The 17,292-nt window shown below is 39.6% G+C and overlaps 2 protein-coding genes across 2 annotated transcripts; one reads left to right on the top strand and one right to left on the bottom strand.

The window, feature by feature from the left end:
• Positions 1 to 7,444: 7,444 nt before the first annotated feature.
• On the bottom strand, positions 7,445 to 7,960 carry LOC149379530 (uncharacterized). The gene has a single exon (XM_089604029.1). It carries the CDS (start codon positions 7,958 to 7,960, stop codon positions 7,445 to 7,447), a length of 516 nt encoding a protein of 171 aa, XP_089460155.1.
• Positions 7,961 to 12,271: 4,311 nt separating this feature from the next.
• On the top strand, positions 12,272 to 14,003 carry LOC149379531 (protein LEAD-SENSITIVE 1-like). Its single transcript, XM_089603483.1, has 2 exons — positions 12,272 to 12,536; positions 13,173 to 14,003. The coding sequence occupies exons 1-2, from the start codon at positions 12,431 to 12,433 to the stop codon at positions 13,685 to 13,687; spliced, it is 621 nt and encodes a 206-aa protein (XP_089459609.1). The 5' UTR covers positions 12,272 to 12,430; the 3' UTR covers positions 13,688 to 14,003.
• The last annotated feature ends 3,289 nt before the right edge of the window (positions 14,004 to 17,292 follow it).

Raw genomic sequence — 17,292 nt, forward strand, 5'->3', positions numbered from 1 at the left:
TGGTGAATGGGGCCCCGGGATCAGAAACGTTAGCATCACGTACTCTTTCTTCATGCACAACCAAGGCGGCAAGTTGTACGTCGTAAATACTACAGGCCACATGCTGTATGATAGGCTCATATCCCCAAACGGGTTGAATCCATCCGTAGCTAGCCCAAGCCGCACGTTCCGAGGCTCTGCAGCAAAACCTGGGTATCTCTCGTCCAAATTCTTCCACGCGGTACCATCAGCAGGATGTCGTAGAACGCCAGCTTCCCTGACGCGATCTCTTTCGTGCCACTCCATATGAAGCGCCGTGTGTCGAGATGCGTACAGTCGCTTCAATCGATCTTTCAAGGGAAAATATCGCAATATCTTCTGCGGTATCTTCTTACCAGTTGGCTTCCATCTACTCTCGTTACATATCGGACACACGTCGACGTTCGCGAGATGTTTTCGGAATAGGACACAGTCATTAATGCACGCGTCGATCATCTCGTATCCCATGCCAAAACGCTTCAGCTTCGCTTTTGCCTCGTAGTGCTTCTCCGGTATTCGATTACCGGCTGGATGAGACTTCCTCAAAAGCTGCAACAGTTCTGTGAACGACTTGTTCGTCCAATGGTTCGTGACTTTAAGGTGCATCAACTGAACCAAGAATGACAACGACGAAAACTCCTTGCATCCTGGGTACAATTCCGCTTCCAACTCAGCGAACAAGTCTTCCACTTGCTCCTCCGCACGCACATCGCTCGGAGCCGGCTCCGTAACACCATCGAAATCCTCGTGATCTCTTATATCCTCCACAGCAGCATGTATTCCTCCTACTCCTCTCTGGGTTGTTTCTCCGATGGGGACTTCTTCAAGATGACCGACGGAACGCACGACCTCGCCATGATGATACCATTCTGTGTAACCCGGGGTAAACCCTTTGTTTAGCAGATGATGCCTTACAACCCCAATGTCGTGCCATCTCACGTTGTTGCAAGGCTTGCATGGACATCGATATTCGTAATTATCGTTCGGAAATCTTCTTGCAGCGCGGATAAATTCATTAACTCCGAGTTTATACTGCAAGGACAACCGATTGTTCTCGGTGATCCAATCTCTACTTGGATTGGACATTGATTTCGCTAAACGAAATGAAAAAAAGAATAATTATTAAGAGTTGTTGCTAAGTGACGAAGACGAATGAAGTCGATTACTTATTGCTACGGGACGAAGATCAATGAATGAAGATGAGATTATGAATTTTATGTTATCTAAGAATAATATGCTAGAAACTCAATCTAAAATTCGGCAGAGTTTCCCCTATAATACTAACAAACCAAAAACCTGCAAACTCATTTAAAAGCATATACAAATCATCTAAAACTATCATAATAATCAACTAAACCCTAAACAGAACCTCCGTGGCTCGTTTACAACAAACTAACTAATTATATCAACTTAAATTAATTCAAACATAACATATGTTAATTCAATCCAAACATATCATTTACTAAATCACAAACCTAAGCATGTTACTATACAATCTAAACATGTTATTAAATTAATTCAAATTATAACATTACTAAAATTAACATAACATTTGTTAATTCAATCCAAACATATCATTTACTAAATCACAAACCTAAGCATTTTATTATACAATCTATACATGTTATTAAATTAATTCAAATTAACATAACATTTGTTAATTCAATCCAAACATATAATTTACTAAATCACAAACCTAAGCATTTTACTATAAAATTTAAACATGTTATCAAATTAATTCAAATTAACATTACTAAAATTAACATAACATTTACAATATAACATTACTAACTAAACTAAAATGTCTAATTAACATTTCAAATTAAGTAAACTAATGATATCATTTACAATTTACTAATGTTATATATTAAGTAATAATTTCAAATTACAATTAACATATAAAACTAACCTAACTAAACTAAACTTGCTATCTAATTAACTTTCTAATTAATAAATGAACTAAACTTTAGTAAATTATTACTAAACTAAATGAACTAAACTAAACTTTCTAATTAATTAGAGTACATATAAGAATATAAATAAATGAACTAACCTCTTGAAGAGCCGACGAGCAAGGACGGTGGCTTGAGGTTGCGGTGAGGCGTGCTCGGACGAAGCGAAAGAGGCTGTCGGAGTGGGACTGTCTCGCAGCGAGAGGCACCGAGAGCCTGTTTTGGGCAGCGAGGCTCGGCAGCGGGACTAGGCTGAGACAACAAGAGACGGGACAAAGAGTTAAATTGAGAGGAAGAGAGAGAGAGAGAGATTGAGAGGTACACTAAGAGAGAGAGATTACCGGCTGGAACTGAGAGCAGCGTCGACGGAGAGAAGCGCGGAGCTGGGGTTCGAAGCTGTTACGATGAGGGTGGGTGCGCTCGAGACGGGGCTGGTCTGTTTGACACAAAATTAGTAACGCAATCGAAATTACGGATCATTCAGCACAAAAAGCAAAGGTTTTTTTTTAAAACGAATCCGATTCCAAACCGACTAAAACGGTTAATGTGATCCATGAATGCTGTAAATGCTCAGTTGCTATTATAGATTAAGAGAGACACAGAGATATAGATTGAGAGAGCTTACCCGAGCGAGAGAAGGCACAACCGAGCACGAGATAGCTCGGTGGTCGGAGTTCACGGTGGAGGCACGGCGGTGTGTAGCGGCTGAGAGAGAGAAATAACGTGAGACCGAGAAAGCTCTGCACCACACCGGAGCTGGTGGCTGCGACGGGGTGGCCGGAGAGAGAGAGGGCAGTGGCGGCGGTCCTCGTGACGGAGGCTGAGAGAGAGAGGGTCGTGCCGGTCGGAGGAGCGTAGTGGTGGCGGCGGCGACGGGGTGGCCGGAGAGAGAGAGGGCAGTGGCGGCGAGAGGTTGGAGGTTGAGAGAGAGAGGGTCGTGGCGGCGGTCGGAGGAGCGTCGTGGTGGCGGCGGCGACGGGGTGGTGGCGGCGACGGTGTGGGAGAGAAGGAGAGAGTCGGAGACAGATCGAGATAGAGGCGTTTGTTTTTTTGGGCGAATTTGGGTTTTCGAATGAAAACCCTTCGAGCATGCTTTATATATAAAGACTTTTAAATTTGGGTGCGACAAAGTCGCACCCAATGAAACCTTTGGGTGCGACATAGTCGCACCCAATGACCTGTGTCAGTGGTTTCGGGTGCGACTTTGTCGCACCCAATGACATTTTGTAAAAAAGGGGGAAGTTTTGGCCGCCGAAATTTTTTGGACATTTAGGTGCGACTTAGTCGCACCTATAACTTTGGGGACAGTATTGGGTGCGACTTAGTCGCACCCAATAGTAGTACCACACTATTAGGTGCGACTACTCGCACCCAAATTCAAAAATTTCCCGAAAAATTTTCAGCGCTTAATTGATTTTTGGGTCCGACTATTCGCACCTGAAAGTCTTTTTGGTGCGACTTTTAGGTGCGAATAGTCGCACCCAAAAGTCAACCGCACCGGAAAACTGTATTTGTAGTAGTGTAAAACGGTCTAGAACGGTCCGGTCAAACGGTTCAAAATGGTCCGGTCCGATTTAAAAGATTCAAAACGGTCCGGTCCGATCCGGTTTTTACAGTTTTTTGGTCCGGTCCGATTTGAATTTTTTTGGACCGTTTTAAACGGTCCAATCTGGTTTTTTGGCCGGTTTTGGACCGGATCCGACCGGACCGTACACAGACCTACACTTTAATAAAAAAAAATTTACTCAAAAGACACTCCAATACATGCCTTATATTAAGTAAAAAGCTCTTATTATAGTGTAAATACTACGTACAATTATTTATTACTATAACATTCAACTTTTTTTAATTACTATAAGCTTAATTATTATAATTGATTAACTTACGAATAAGTAATTACATATTAAAAACAGCTTGCAAATAAATAATAGCTAATATATATATATATATATATATATATATATATATATATATATAAATCACGTAATTCAAAGTTTTTTTGTTTATAAAAAAAGTATTATTTCAAAGTATTTTTTTTTATATAAAAAAAGTAGGTACAATTGTAACAGTTTGTTCATTTATTTGGTAATAAGTAGTTATTATTATTTGCTATTAATTTTTCTCTATGATAAAATATCGGTTTAACTGTTTCATTTATTCTTTATTTATATATATATTTTTAACTAATTTATGTATAATAAAAAAAATTAGTTTAACTGTTTAAATAAACAATGGAGTAATGGACTAACATTCTATTTTTTTTAATCTTTTTTTTAGTGATTTTATGGTCAAAATATATATATATATATATATATATATATATATATATATATATAGTTTTTCTCTATGAAATCATAAGATGTTTTAGTTTGAAAATATGTTTGAACTGTTTAGGTATTAAATAATGGCATATATAATAATTAAAAGGAGTAAATGCTATGAAATTAATAGATTATAGACCAAAATTATCATATATATATATAGATATATCGTTACCCAAATGCTACAATGATAGAAGGTTATGAACTATTTGCATTAAAACAAATTAAGGCTTACTTATTGATTTTCGCTTAAGGCCTCATTATGTCTAGGACCGGCCCTGGCAGCTACAGGAAGATCCATGCTTATTCCCACCATGGTTAGTGCGATAATTAACGTGTATCCTCTCTTAATCGTCAAAATCGAGCAAAAATATTACGTGAGAACATGGCCGGTCTAATACATTATATAGCCTTTGGCGAAAACAAAAAATTAGGTCTTTTAAACTATCCCGAAGCATATTTTCAAATTAGGAAATTAACACCAAAAAAAGGAAAAAAAAAAAAGAGAAAAGAATCAATCTAACTAAATCACGTGTCTAAAAAAAACCTTGAAAAATCAAACCATCTAACAAAAAATAAGGAAAGAAAGAATCTATTTTTTTTCTTCCAAATTTGTGATAGTCTAATAAATTACGCCGCTTATTTTATCTAACCAGCAAGCTTTTTTCTATTCAAATCATATGCTCTTTCTTTATATTTCTTCAGTTGCATTCACACGCAGAACAAGTCTAAAACAATTGGGTTAAATTGGCATGAAACGATGCTTTTTTCTTTCTAAATTTTGACTTTTCAACGTCAAATTTTGGCCTTTTTTTCCCCAAATATTATGAGGCCCAATGCAATTGCCCAAGTGGCCTAATGGTTGGACCGAGCCTGCCTGAGAATCTCACACTGACACGTGCGTTTGTTTATTTTTCCTTCTAAACACAACCATGCAGGAATTTACGTAGGGAACGATAGATGATCTACTTCGACAATTTACACGACAAAAAATTGTCATTTTTTTCGAAATCGAGATCGAAATCGATATGTGAAAACTGTGGTTTTGGCGGGACAAGAGAGCACGAGCTGATCAAGACGTGCGTGGATTGCTTCCTCCGTGGCCACTCGCTAAACCTGTTCAAGTACGACAAATCTATGTTGTGCTGCTTGTTTGACAGGGTCGGGGCTTGCAGCTACTTCCGCTGTGACGATCCCGACACGGTTGTCCAGCGAGCAGAGTCGCGTTCGCCAACAGAGACAAAGACAAAGCCAATGGAGGGTTCGGAAAGTACAATCTGCATCGGCTCCATCAGATCCATGTGTAAAAGTTCAAGAACACGAGAGGTAGTAAGATGTTGCACCATCTTGTGAGACGTCTTGACCTGTTTTCCTACTTGACAATCACCACAGATTTTTCCTTCAACAATCTTAAGATCAGGGAGCTCGACAATAGTCTTTTCAGAGATAATCTTGTGCATGATTCTGAGGTTTAGATGACCGAGTTTTTGGTGCCATAGCTTTGCTTCATCAGCTTTAGAGAGGAGACATTTGGTGAGCTGGGAATCTATGACAGGAGACCACATGTAGCAGTTGTCTTGGGATCTGGTTCCTTTCATAAGCTCATCATGTTTCTTGTTTATCATAACACACTCATCACGAGTAAAGTTAACACGTAAGTTTAAGTCACATAGTTGGCTAATACTAATGAGATTAGGAGTGAGACCTTCAACCAGCAGTGCTTCAGTGAAACAAGATAATCCAAGATAGTTAAGCTGACTTTTACCAATAATCTTGGCCTTGACTCCATTACCAAAAGTGACGGGTAAGAAAGCCTTGACACGTCATGTGACGAGAACAACCATTGTCAAAATACCAGTCATTACCACTGGAGGCACGATGGGAGGTATACGCAATGTTGGCGCGATAGGTCGTATTTTTCACTCTCCACTCCATACGAGGTGGGGTGGTGCATTGAGGTCGAGGTTGCCTGTGACAGGATTGATGCCGATGAAGATTCATCCCATACAGATGATAACAGAATGGCCGGATGTGACCCCTACGCCCATAGTGATGGCAGATCCACTGAGGTCTGTTGGTAAGAGACGTGGTTGGTCTATTGAATTGTCGTTGATGGTGATTCTGGAACTTGTCATGGACAGATGTCTGAGACATGTTGCGAGGCATCTGGGAAGTAGACTTCTGGGGAACGAAAGTAGTCATAGATGTGGAAGCACCATGAGTATAACCAAGCCCCTTCATATTCTTTGCAGGCTTTCCAGCAGTAAGAATTTTTTCATGACTGTCGGTGCTAGAGTTCAGCATTCTGACGGATTTAATCATCTGGTCAAGTTCGCCATTTAGGCGGCTCATTTCCCGCTTTAGTTCAACAATGGTTTCCAAGAGCCTCTCCTTGTCTTCAGTGAGCCAGGATAAGATCATTTTGCTTGTCCAAAACCTGAGACTCTTCAACCAATTTAGTATGCAATACACTATAAGCATCCTTAAGAGTATCATCAGACAGTTCATCCTCATCAACAGAGATATCATTAATATTTGAGGAACTAGCAGCATTAGTATGAGTTTCAGTGATCTGATTAGGAATAGTAGCAGTAAAAGCAACAAAATTCCTTATCTGGTCAGAATCACTCTCTTCCTCTTCTTCATCAGAAAGAGTGACATTGTAACCCCTCTTTTTGTTTTTTTCAGGAAGTTCGGGCATTATTTCTGAATGTGTCCATACCTTTCACATTCATGACATTGAATACCTTTCCCTTGTCCAGCAATGTTGTGAATGCGATCTCCACCTTTGCCATTTCTGTGAAAGTTCACACCCTCCTGGAATTTTTGCTGAAAGTTGTCTTTGACATCTTGAGGAGCATTCTTCCCGGTCATCTGATTAAATCTCTTCATAACCCTACTACAATTCTTGGCAAGCATGGCAATGGTTTCATCAATTTCATTATCCGAGTCAGAGTTTACGTGCTCTTTCTGATTAAGGATAGAGCTTTTAAGAGCCATTCATTTATGCTTCTTCTCAATCTTGGGGAGAGATAGCTCGAATGTCATGAGGGATCCCATGAGTTCATCAAACTTCAATGTCTTCAGGTCATGGACCTTCTCAATGGTGGTGATCTTCATCTTGAATCTTGGGCTTAGAGCCCTACGAGTTTTCTAGACCAAATCTTCATCCGTCATGGGTTTTCCGAGAGAGTAGGACTCATTAGCAAGATCCCGAATACGCACGTTGAAGTCGGAAACAGATTTATCTTCGAACATAGTGAGAGCTTCAAAGTTTGTGGTAATGTATTGAAGCTTCTGCTTATGCACTTTGGTGGTCCCTTCATAGGCCACAACAAGAATCTCCCATGCTTCTTTAGCGCTCATGCAGGTATTTATAATCCTGAAAACATTTTTTCCAACCCCATTAAAGATAGCATTGAGAGTATGAGAATTACCCAATGCTGCTTCATCTTCTGTAGGACTCCAGTCTTTCTCAGGTTTAAGGCCAGTTTCTGCGCCTTTATCGTCAATAGTGACAGGGGCTTCCCAACCGTGAATCACAGCTTTCCTAGTCTTGCTGTCGAGGGACTTCATAAAGGCACCCATACGAGATTTCCAGTAATCATAGTTGGTCCCATCAAGTACCGGAGGACGATTTACGGATCCTCCTTCTCTGAAACTATCCATCACAGACAAACAGAATAAAATAGCCAGGAAACCACCCTAAGATTTGGATGCCCGCTCTGATACCAATTGAAATTCTGTTTAACAAGGAAGACACGATGTCGTTCACAATGTTGAGTCAATGTGTCCGACAACTTGCTTCAACACAAATAATAATGAATTTATAACAAAGAGTACGAAAGAGTAAGAGATGCACAAATTGGTTACCCATTTCAGTGCAACGTCACCTACGTCTGGGGGCTCACAACCAGTGGAAATGATTTCATTATAATGTAGTCAATAGTACAAATAGGACTTATATGAATACAACAAATATCAATGTCCTAGAAACTATTACCACGAGTGATTACCAAGACCAGGGACTCCCCCTGAATTTTGAGACCCCTCACAATTCCACTCTTCAAGCACTCGTCTATGCTTGGTTGACTTCAATCTCAACGTACGTGAAAATTTCAATCACGTAAACACAAAACTCAAATCTCACAAACACTCAGTCTTCTGGATAGTGTTTGAAGAATAACACCGCTCTTAACCAAAAACAATTAGTTTCCCAATCTGCCGATCATGCACGTCTAGGAACCCTAACATTCTGCGCACGAGAAGAATGATGTCTCGACAAAAGCTGAAGCATGAAGACCGATATCTTTCCTCAATAACTTGCACTAAAAAATAATGCCAACTAGAACGTACAACAAACGGTAACCCCCACCAAGAACCATAATTTTTTAACAAAAAATTAGAAAAATAGCCAACTTAAACGTTTGATATTGCTAAATAATCAAGGTTTGGTAAATGTTAGGTAAATAATCATAAATGATGACGTGACTTAATATGGCAGTGGTTATTTACCTAATACTTACCAAACCTTGGCTATTTAACAATTCTCAACGTTTAAATTGGCTATTTTACTAAATTACCCAATTTTTAATAAATGCTCCTAATTAGCATTTTTCAGGCTCGTCCACAAAGAGTCACTATTAGTACAGATTCAAAAGCACATAAAGCATGTTCAGAAATCCGAAAGGCCTTGTAATAAAACTCTTTAATATAAATAAATAATGATAATAAACATGCCCGGTTATAGGGTGGGGCGAGTGGGGCAGTCGCCCCAGGCCCCCTTCAGAGCAAGGCCCGTATTTTGTTCTTCTATATATATAATAGGCCCATATTTTATGTACAACGGATATTTGTTTTAGGAGGCACATTTTTTCAAGTTGACTTGAAATAAAGCAACAGGTCTTCTTCAGAAATAAAGCCCATATTCAATAGTAAAAAAATAGGAGCTCACATACTTCAATAAAAAAAAATATAAAGAAAAAAGGCCCTCGGACTTTATATATAAATCGAAAAAGTAGAGTTAGGAAAATCTCACGTACTGCACTCATATAAAACTGAAATAGATGTGTGAAAATATACATAAACATACATTTATACATGCTATTATGAATTAATTCTTTTGAAAAAGTAATAAAAAATAAAACAAAAGCTTGCACTACTACAAATTCACATTTCTGGTGCGGAAGGGTATTAGGTGCGACATGTCGCACCTAAATGTCGCACCTAAGCCCATATTCGGTGCGACATGTCGCACCGGATACTCATCCGGATGACTAAAAATTTCGCTAATGTTTAGTGTTATTCGGTGCGACATTGTCGCACCTAATATGAAATTGTCGCACCTAATACCTTTAGGTGCGACAAATGTCGCACCTAATACCGTTAGGTGCGACAAATGTCGCACCCAATGGGTTTTAAATTTAAAGTTGTCCGCCAAATCCCTCCGAAATTTTTTGGATCTGGGATTTCATATTGGGTGCGACAATGTCGCACCTAATATGATTATTAGGTGCGACAATGTCGCACCCAATAGTCTTAGGGTTTTTAAACCCGAGCCTCTTCTTCTCTTTCACTCATTCACTCTTCTCTCAACCCGAGCTTCTCTGCAACTCGACCTCGACTCGTCTCTCTCAACCCCACGCCTCGTCTCTCGCGATCCGATTCTCTCTCTGGTACGTTCCCCTCTCTCTCTCTCACCGTCTCTCAATCTCACTCTGTCGCTCTCTCTCTCTCTCTCAGCCAGCCCCCCGCCCCGCCCGCGCCCCGCCGGCCGTGACCAGCCTGCCCCGTCCCGCCGCCTGGACCAGCCCCCCGCTCGCTCCGGTACGTCCCCCTCTCTCTCTCTGTCTCACCGTCTCTCAATCTCACTCTCTCTCTCTCTGTCTCTCTCTCTCTCTCTCTCTCTCTCTCTCTCTCTCTCTCTCTCTCTCTCAGCCAGCCCCGCGCCCCGCTGACCGTGACCAGCCTCCCCCGCCCCGCCGCCTGCACCAGCCCCCCGCCCCAACCGGCGCATACCCGACCCGAGCCGCGCGCCTCAGCTGAGCCCGACCCCCGCGACGAGGTATGGGTTCCCCTCGTTGATGTTTTGGTCTCGGAATTTGTTTTGTTGGCCATGTGGTTTAGGAATTTATTTTGGATTTGATTTTTTTTTTTTTGAAACGTGAGGTTCTTAATGCTTGGGTAAGGATTAAAAATCATGTTTTGATTAGATTGGTTAGAGATTTTGGATTGGTGAGATTTTGGATTGGTGAGGTTAATTCGTTAAGTTTATGTGAAGTTGAATTGGAATGTTTAATTTAGTTTAGTTTTAGATTATCGTAATTATTTGAATTGAAATATTTATGTGATTGTTACTTAGTAATTACGTTAGTTAAGTTGAATTGAAATGTTTAATTTAGTTTAGTTTTAGATTATCGTAATTATTTGAATTGAAATTGAAATTGAAATGTTTATGTGATTTAATTAGTTAACTTAATTGAAATTGAAATTTTTTAAATTGCACATCGAACACGCTTTGACATTTTGGAACGATTTGAGAAACGGTCCAAGCACGCGCGACTTTGAGGGGGCGCACCGGTTGACTCGAGCATTAGTTTTGCTATTGGCGCCATTCGTTTCGAAGCTACGGACGTTATCTACATGGAACGCTTTTCGAGTCTGTCGGCAACAATTTTTCGGCTCCTTAAAATGTCATTTACTGCACTTAATTCGCGTTTAATGTTTTGTGTTAATTATGTGCTTAATTTCGGTTGTTGTCTTTTGGTTTTCCCCAACTGTTGGCTTTCTTTTGTTGTGTATTTCAGGCTGCGTTTCAGACTTTGTAAGGCAAACTTGATTAAGAAATATTTCCAGAAATCCAATCTTCGTTATCCCTGTTTGGAATCGGATTTGTATTTTTAATAAAGAATTTTATTTTCATTTCTAATTTACACATGTTGTTAATTAATTTTTATTTAATTATAGATGAATTTTGATTTTATTTTCTAATTTATAATTTTGTGAATTTTTTTTAATTAAAATAACCTATTTGGTGCGACATGTCGCACCGAATATAATGACGGGAAGGGTATTAGGTGCGACATTGTCGCACCTGATATAAATATACCCGCCAATTTTAATAAATTTGGCAGGAAAATAGCTTAGGCATTAGGTGCGACATTGTCGCACCTGAAAGTGTCGCACCTAAAGGTGTACTTATTAGGTGCGACATGTCGCACCCAATGCCTTTTGCTACGGGTTATCCGGTGCGACGCCGTCGCACCTAATAAACTTTTAGGTGCGACATATGAAGTATTCGGTGCGACAATCGTCGCACCGGATGACGATTTTTGTCCTAGTGTTGTTCCAAGAAAATATAGAATCATGCCTTTTACAATTTTACAAATGACAAGCATCATTCCATATTTTTTAGGCCTAAGACGCTTATGTATATAAACTTTAAATTATGAATTTGTGTTTACAAAAAAAACATATTATATGTAAAAAATATATTACAATGATATAATTAAATTTAATTCTAGTATAGTTTGGTAATTACATTTTTAACTTTTAATAATTATAAATTGAAGTTTTCAATTTTATATTAACATAAATATTTTGATAAAAAAAGGGTATTTTTTTTATCCATCGCCCAAGGCCCTCTAAAAAAGGTTGAGCCGCCTCCGATAATAAAGTTAAGACATGAGTTTTCTGTGCCCATTTATGCTAGGAATTTTCCAAGCATGTTCAGACTTCCGAAAGGCCTTGCATAGAAAATTCCAAGCATAAATAAGTGGATATAACTTCTTAGGAAGGGCCGCAGAGATAATGTGAACTGAGTCGAACAAAAAAAAAAAAAGAAAGAAAAAAAGAAAAGAAAAGAAAATATAGCAAGTAGCATGGCCAGTGACCATAAAGACTTACGCGAAGACGAAGAAAAATACCATACTTGCAAAGAAGACCTAGATTTGATAATAATAAATATAATTAAAAAGAAGACCTAGCGACTTCTTATATATATCCAGGCGACTACTTACAATATCGCAAATCCAGAAAAGTATAATAAATAATAATTAAAAAGAAGACCTAGCGACTTCTTATATATATCCAGGCGACTACTTACAATATCGCAAATCCAGAAAAGTGAAATAGAAAAATATGTCGTCGATATTTTTCATTGGCGCTAACAAAATCAAGAAAAGGGAGCTCAAAGCCGGAGACCACATTTACAGCTACAGGAAGATCCATGTTTATTCCCACCATGGTTAGTGCGATAATTAACGTGTATCCTCTCTTAATCGTTAAAATCGAGCAAAAATATTCTTCAATCGTAATACCGGCCTGCCTAATACATTATAGACTTTGTGCGAAAATAAAAAATTAGGCCTTTTAAACTATCCCAAAGCATATTTTCAAATTATACTATGTGATTAGAAGGAAATTAACACAAAAAAAGGGGAAAAAAAAAAAGAATCAATCTAACTAAATCACAAGTGTCTAAAAAAAAACCTTGAAAAATCAAACCATCTAACAAAAAATAAGGAAAGAAAGAATCTATTTTTTTTTCTTCCAAATTTGTGATAGTCTAATAAATTACGCCGCTTATTTTATCTCACCAGCAAGCTTTTTTCAATTCAAATCATATGCTCTTTCTTTCTATTTCTTCAGTTGCATTCAGACGCAGAACAAGTCTAAAAGAATTAGGTTAAATTGGCATGAAATGATGCTTCTTTCTTTCTAAATTTTGACTTTTCAACGTCAAATTTTGGCCTTTTTTTCCCCAAATATTATGAGGCCCAAGCAATTGCCTAAGTGGCCTAATGGTTGGACCGGGCCTGCTTGAGAATCTCACACTGACACGTGCGTCTGTTTATTTTTCCTTCTAAACACAACCATGCAGGAATTTACGTAGGGAACGACAGAGTGATCCACTTCGACAGTTTACTCGACAAAAAACTGTCATTTTTTCCGAAATCGAGATCGAAATCGATATGTGAAAACTGTGGTTTTGGCGGGACAAGAGAGCACGAGCTGATCAAGACGTGCGTGGATTGCTTCCTCCGTGGCCACTCGCTAAACCTCTTCAAGTACGACAAATCTATGATGCGCTGCTTGTTTGACAGGGCCGGGGCTTGCAGCTACTTCCCCTGCGACGATCCCGACAAGGTCGTCCAGCGAGCAGAGTCGCTGTTCGCCAACAGAGACAAAGACGAAGCCAATGGAGGGTTCGGAAAGTACAATCTCAAAACCAACAACTGCGAGTGCTTCGCCATCTTCTGCAAGACTGGCAGGAAGTATTCCATCCAGATCAAGTACTTGGAATACCTAATGAAACCCCATAAGCTCATCTCACGAGTCGGCCACCTGCTGTTGGGGGCCAAGTATAAAGCGTTGACCGATGTGGCTCGTTACTGAACCAACAGTGGCTAGGTTTTTTTTATTTATTTATCATGATTTTCTCATAATTTTATAAATGTTTTTAGTTTCTACGTTTACGTTTATAATTATGTCGCAATATATGTCTTGTTAATGTTATTGCTGTTGTTGTTTTTATCCATATTTATATTGTTATTACTGTTCTTCATGTTTTTTTTTTTAAATCAGTTTTTTCATCTGTACCACCCCACCAAACCAAGTGTTACGAGCGTTGACTAAGAGTTTGTAAGCTGTATTTATGAGTGTACGCGTGTGCTTGTTCAGAGTAGAATTGTATTCCCAAATACGTATGTGACCTCGTATTTATTGACCATGTGAGGTACGAGTTCAGAAACACTCCAACACAGACTCCTTTTTGCTTTCTCTCATATCCACTCTCTATCTCTCTCTAAAAAAACAAAAACAAAAAATCAAATCAAATCGCTAAAAAGCGAGAGCTTAGAAAAACATGTCGTCGATAGTATTCCTTTACTTCAACAAAATAGAGAGACACGATCTCAAAATGGGAGATCACATTTACAGCTACAGAAACCACCATTTCTATTCCCACCATGGAATCTACGTAGGAGAGGAGAGAGTGATCCACTTCAACAGAACACACGACGAGAGTCTATTATTACCGAAACAAGAGCGGGCTTGTAAAGAGTGTGGTTACGACGAGAAAAGAGACAAAGGAGCGACCAAGACGTGCCAAGGGCTGTATTGTTTCAAGTACGGCGTTTCTTCGTCGCGTTTCTTCTTCGACGCCGGCGGGGCTTGCAGTACAAACGAGTGCGACGATCCAAGCTCGGTGGTCCAACGAGCGGAGTCGATGCTTGCCAGAGAGAATGGCGGGTTCGGAGAGTTCAGCGTTACTGAAAACAATTGCGAGTGCTTTGCGTTCTACTGCAAGACCGGGAAGCGGTTGGCACACCAAATGGTGTATGGGCTAGCCTTCTTAGACGTTGCTTTCCATGAGCTCAGGCTGAGGAACATTGTGAATCCATTTAGGTTTGTAAAATCAGTCTCCAAAATCCTCGTCGTGCCGAAGATGAACATTGTGAACATTGTGATCTATCTACTGTTAGAAAAGCCATATAATTAAAAGATTTTTCTTTTAATAAATGGTGGTTATTTATTTTTATTTATTGTTCACTAAAAGACAAAATAGTGTGTTGTGGACGAGAGAATGTGTGTGTGTGAGAAAGAGTCACATGGAACAAATATTAAGGATTTGAGCTCCTTATATATGTTGTAATCAATAACTATTATTAAATGCTATGGAGCCTATAGAGTGCCACTTGTCACTCTCTCGCACGTTGCTTGCACAAGCGCGGCGTCGGGCTCGGACTCATTCGTTTGCGACCATAACTGTCGTTCAAACGAACAGGTACGGCTGTTCGTCGTTTTCGCAAACAGGTACGATTTCCTATATAGACCCCGTTGGGTATCTGGAATTCGTCACTTTGTTTTCGTACCTTTATATATCTCTCTCTAACATGTTTTTTTTCAGAAATCGTTCTTGCCTACCTTCAGAATTCTCAGCGTCTTGGTGCAGTCCGAATTCAGGCTTGTCGTATTCTGCGGTATTCTTGTATGAGACCTTAAGACATTTTCAAAGTGCAAGAGATACTAAAGAAAGCGCATCTTATACGTGATTCAAGTCCAGACGTCTACAACTTCGAAGCGTTTCATAACAATATTATAGTATCTTATGCGACGGCAACTGAGGAGCCTGAAAGTGATGAACCAGGACTTCGTTAAGTTTGACCGCTTCGACGGAACCAACTTCACCCACTGGAAAGACAAGATGCGGTTCTTCCTCACTGCCATGAAGATCTTCTACGTGCTGGACCCGACGTTGGAGCCCATCCCGGATCCGACGGAGAAAGATTATGAAGAACTCAAGGCGGACCGGAATAAGCGTCAAGAGGACGAGTTGATGTGCTGTGGCAACATCCTGAACACCCTCTCCGACCGGCTCTATGATATCTACACCTATAATCCATCGGCGACAAAGATTTGGAAGGCGCTCGGGTAAAGTTCAAAGCGGAGAAAATAGGGTATCAAAAAGTTCATTGTCTCGAGTTATTTTGATTTCAAGATGTTTGATGATAAGCCTATACATGCTCAAGTGCATGAATTGCAAGTTATTGTCAACAAATTGAGAGCCGTGAAGATAGATATTCCTGAGACTTTCTAGGTTGGCGCAATTATTGCGAAGTTGCCCAATTCGTGGAAAGGCTATCGAAAGAATTTTTTTCACAACACTAAGAACTTCTATTTGGAGAAAATCCAAAAACATCTTCGTCTCGAGGATAAATCAAGGATGAGAGAGAGGACGACGGATACCTGAACTTTCTAAGTCAACGTGATGAGTGCGAAAGGCAAGAGGAAGTGGAATGACAAAGGAAGTTCTTCGGGTTCCAAAAGAAGACTCGAAGAAGTTCATGCATTCCAGCAAGTCCGCGTTCGGAAACAAGTCCGCGTCCAAGAGGGTCAATGGGGGATGCTATGTGTGTGGAAAACTCGGTCATTATACTCGAGATTGTCTACACCGCAAGTGATGAATGCGTTTTATACGTACAAATTGCTCGTTTCCGAACTTGAATCGAAGTGAATCCTTAGGTGTTTCTAATACCTTTTTTGTGTTTTTCTTTGTTGTTAGAGGTTTATCATGATATAAAAGTGTTTTGAGATAAATTGAGTAACTTTGGGATGATTTGAAGATTTTTCAGACGAGTTAGAGCTAATCAAGAAACATGGAGTCTTCTTCTGCATGATTTGAGATCCTGAAGTGATGATTCTGGATAAATTTTTTCCACCATTTGATAGAGCTATCTCTTAGCTTTTAAACGCATATTTACTTGCGAAAATCAGACATCGGAGCAAGAAGATACGGCCGATACAAAGACAACGCGCGCGTCTGGAAGCACCGCGCGGACCTCCCGACTACCAGTGCGCGCCGCGAGCCCTCGACACGTGCGCCGTGCGTTCCTTCGGGTTTTGACGGATTTTCTTTCCGTTTTTTTATGTTTTAGGCCATTTGAACCATTCCAAAGACCCAATATGCTCCGAAAATCACCCATTGACCTATACATTCGACTTTAAGCTCTCAAAAACACATCTTCCCTTTTGTTTAAGTTTTTCTTTTATTGTTTGGTTGTTCTTGAGAGTCTTTGGAAGAGGAAAAATGCGTTCTTCAACGGAATTGACAACCCGACGAGTTCCCCTTGTCTGAATTCATTCGTTCTTCTTTCTTCTCTTCTTTTATTTATTTCATTGCTCTAAATTATTGTTGAACATCAATTTTATTTAATATGAATTCTCTCTTGCTTTCAATATTTATTTTATTGCTTTTAATTATTCTGTTATGTTAAGCGTTGATTATGAACACAATTAGAGGCTAAGTTTCTTATGGGATTGCGATGTAGCCGAGATTGATAATAGTAGGGCTTCTTTAGGGTTTGATAATTATTGTTTGCTTCATTATTATGGATTGCTTGATATGAATTGTTCTTAATGCTTTCTAGTGCTTGATATTCTTGCCTACGTTCGGATTTCATTGCGACTTTGTGTAGTCCAAATTCAGGCTTCTCATATCT

This window comes from Urtica dioica, chromosome 12 (assembly GCF_054948205.1).
Source record: "Urtica dioica subsp. dioica isolate 48M chromosome 12, U.dioica_male_clone48M_v1_H2, whole genome shotgun sequence".
Classification (NCBI taxonomy): domain Eukaryota; kingdom Viridiplantae; phylum Streptophyta; class Magnoliopsida; order Rosales; family Urticaceae; genus Urtica; species Urtica dioica.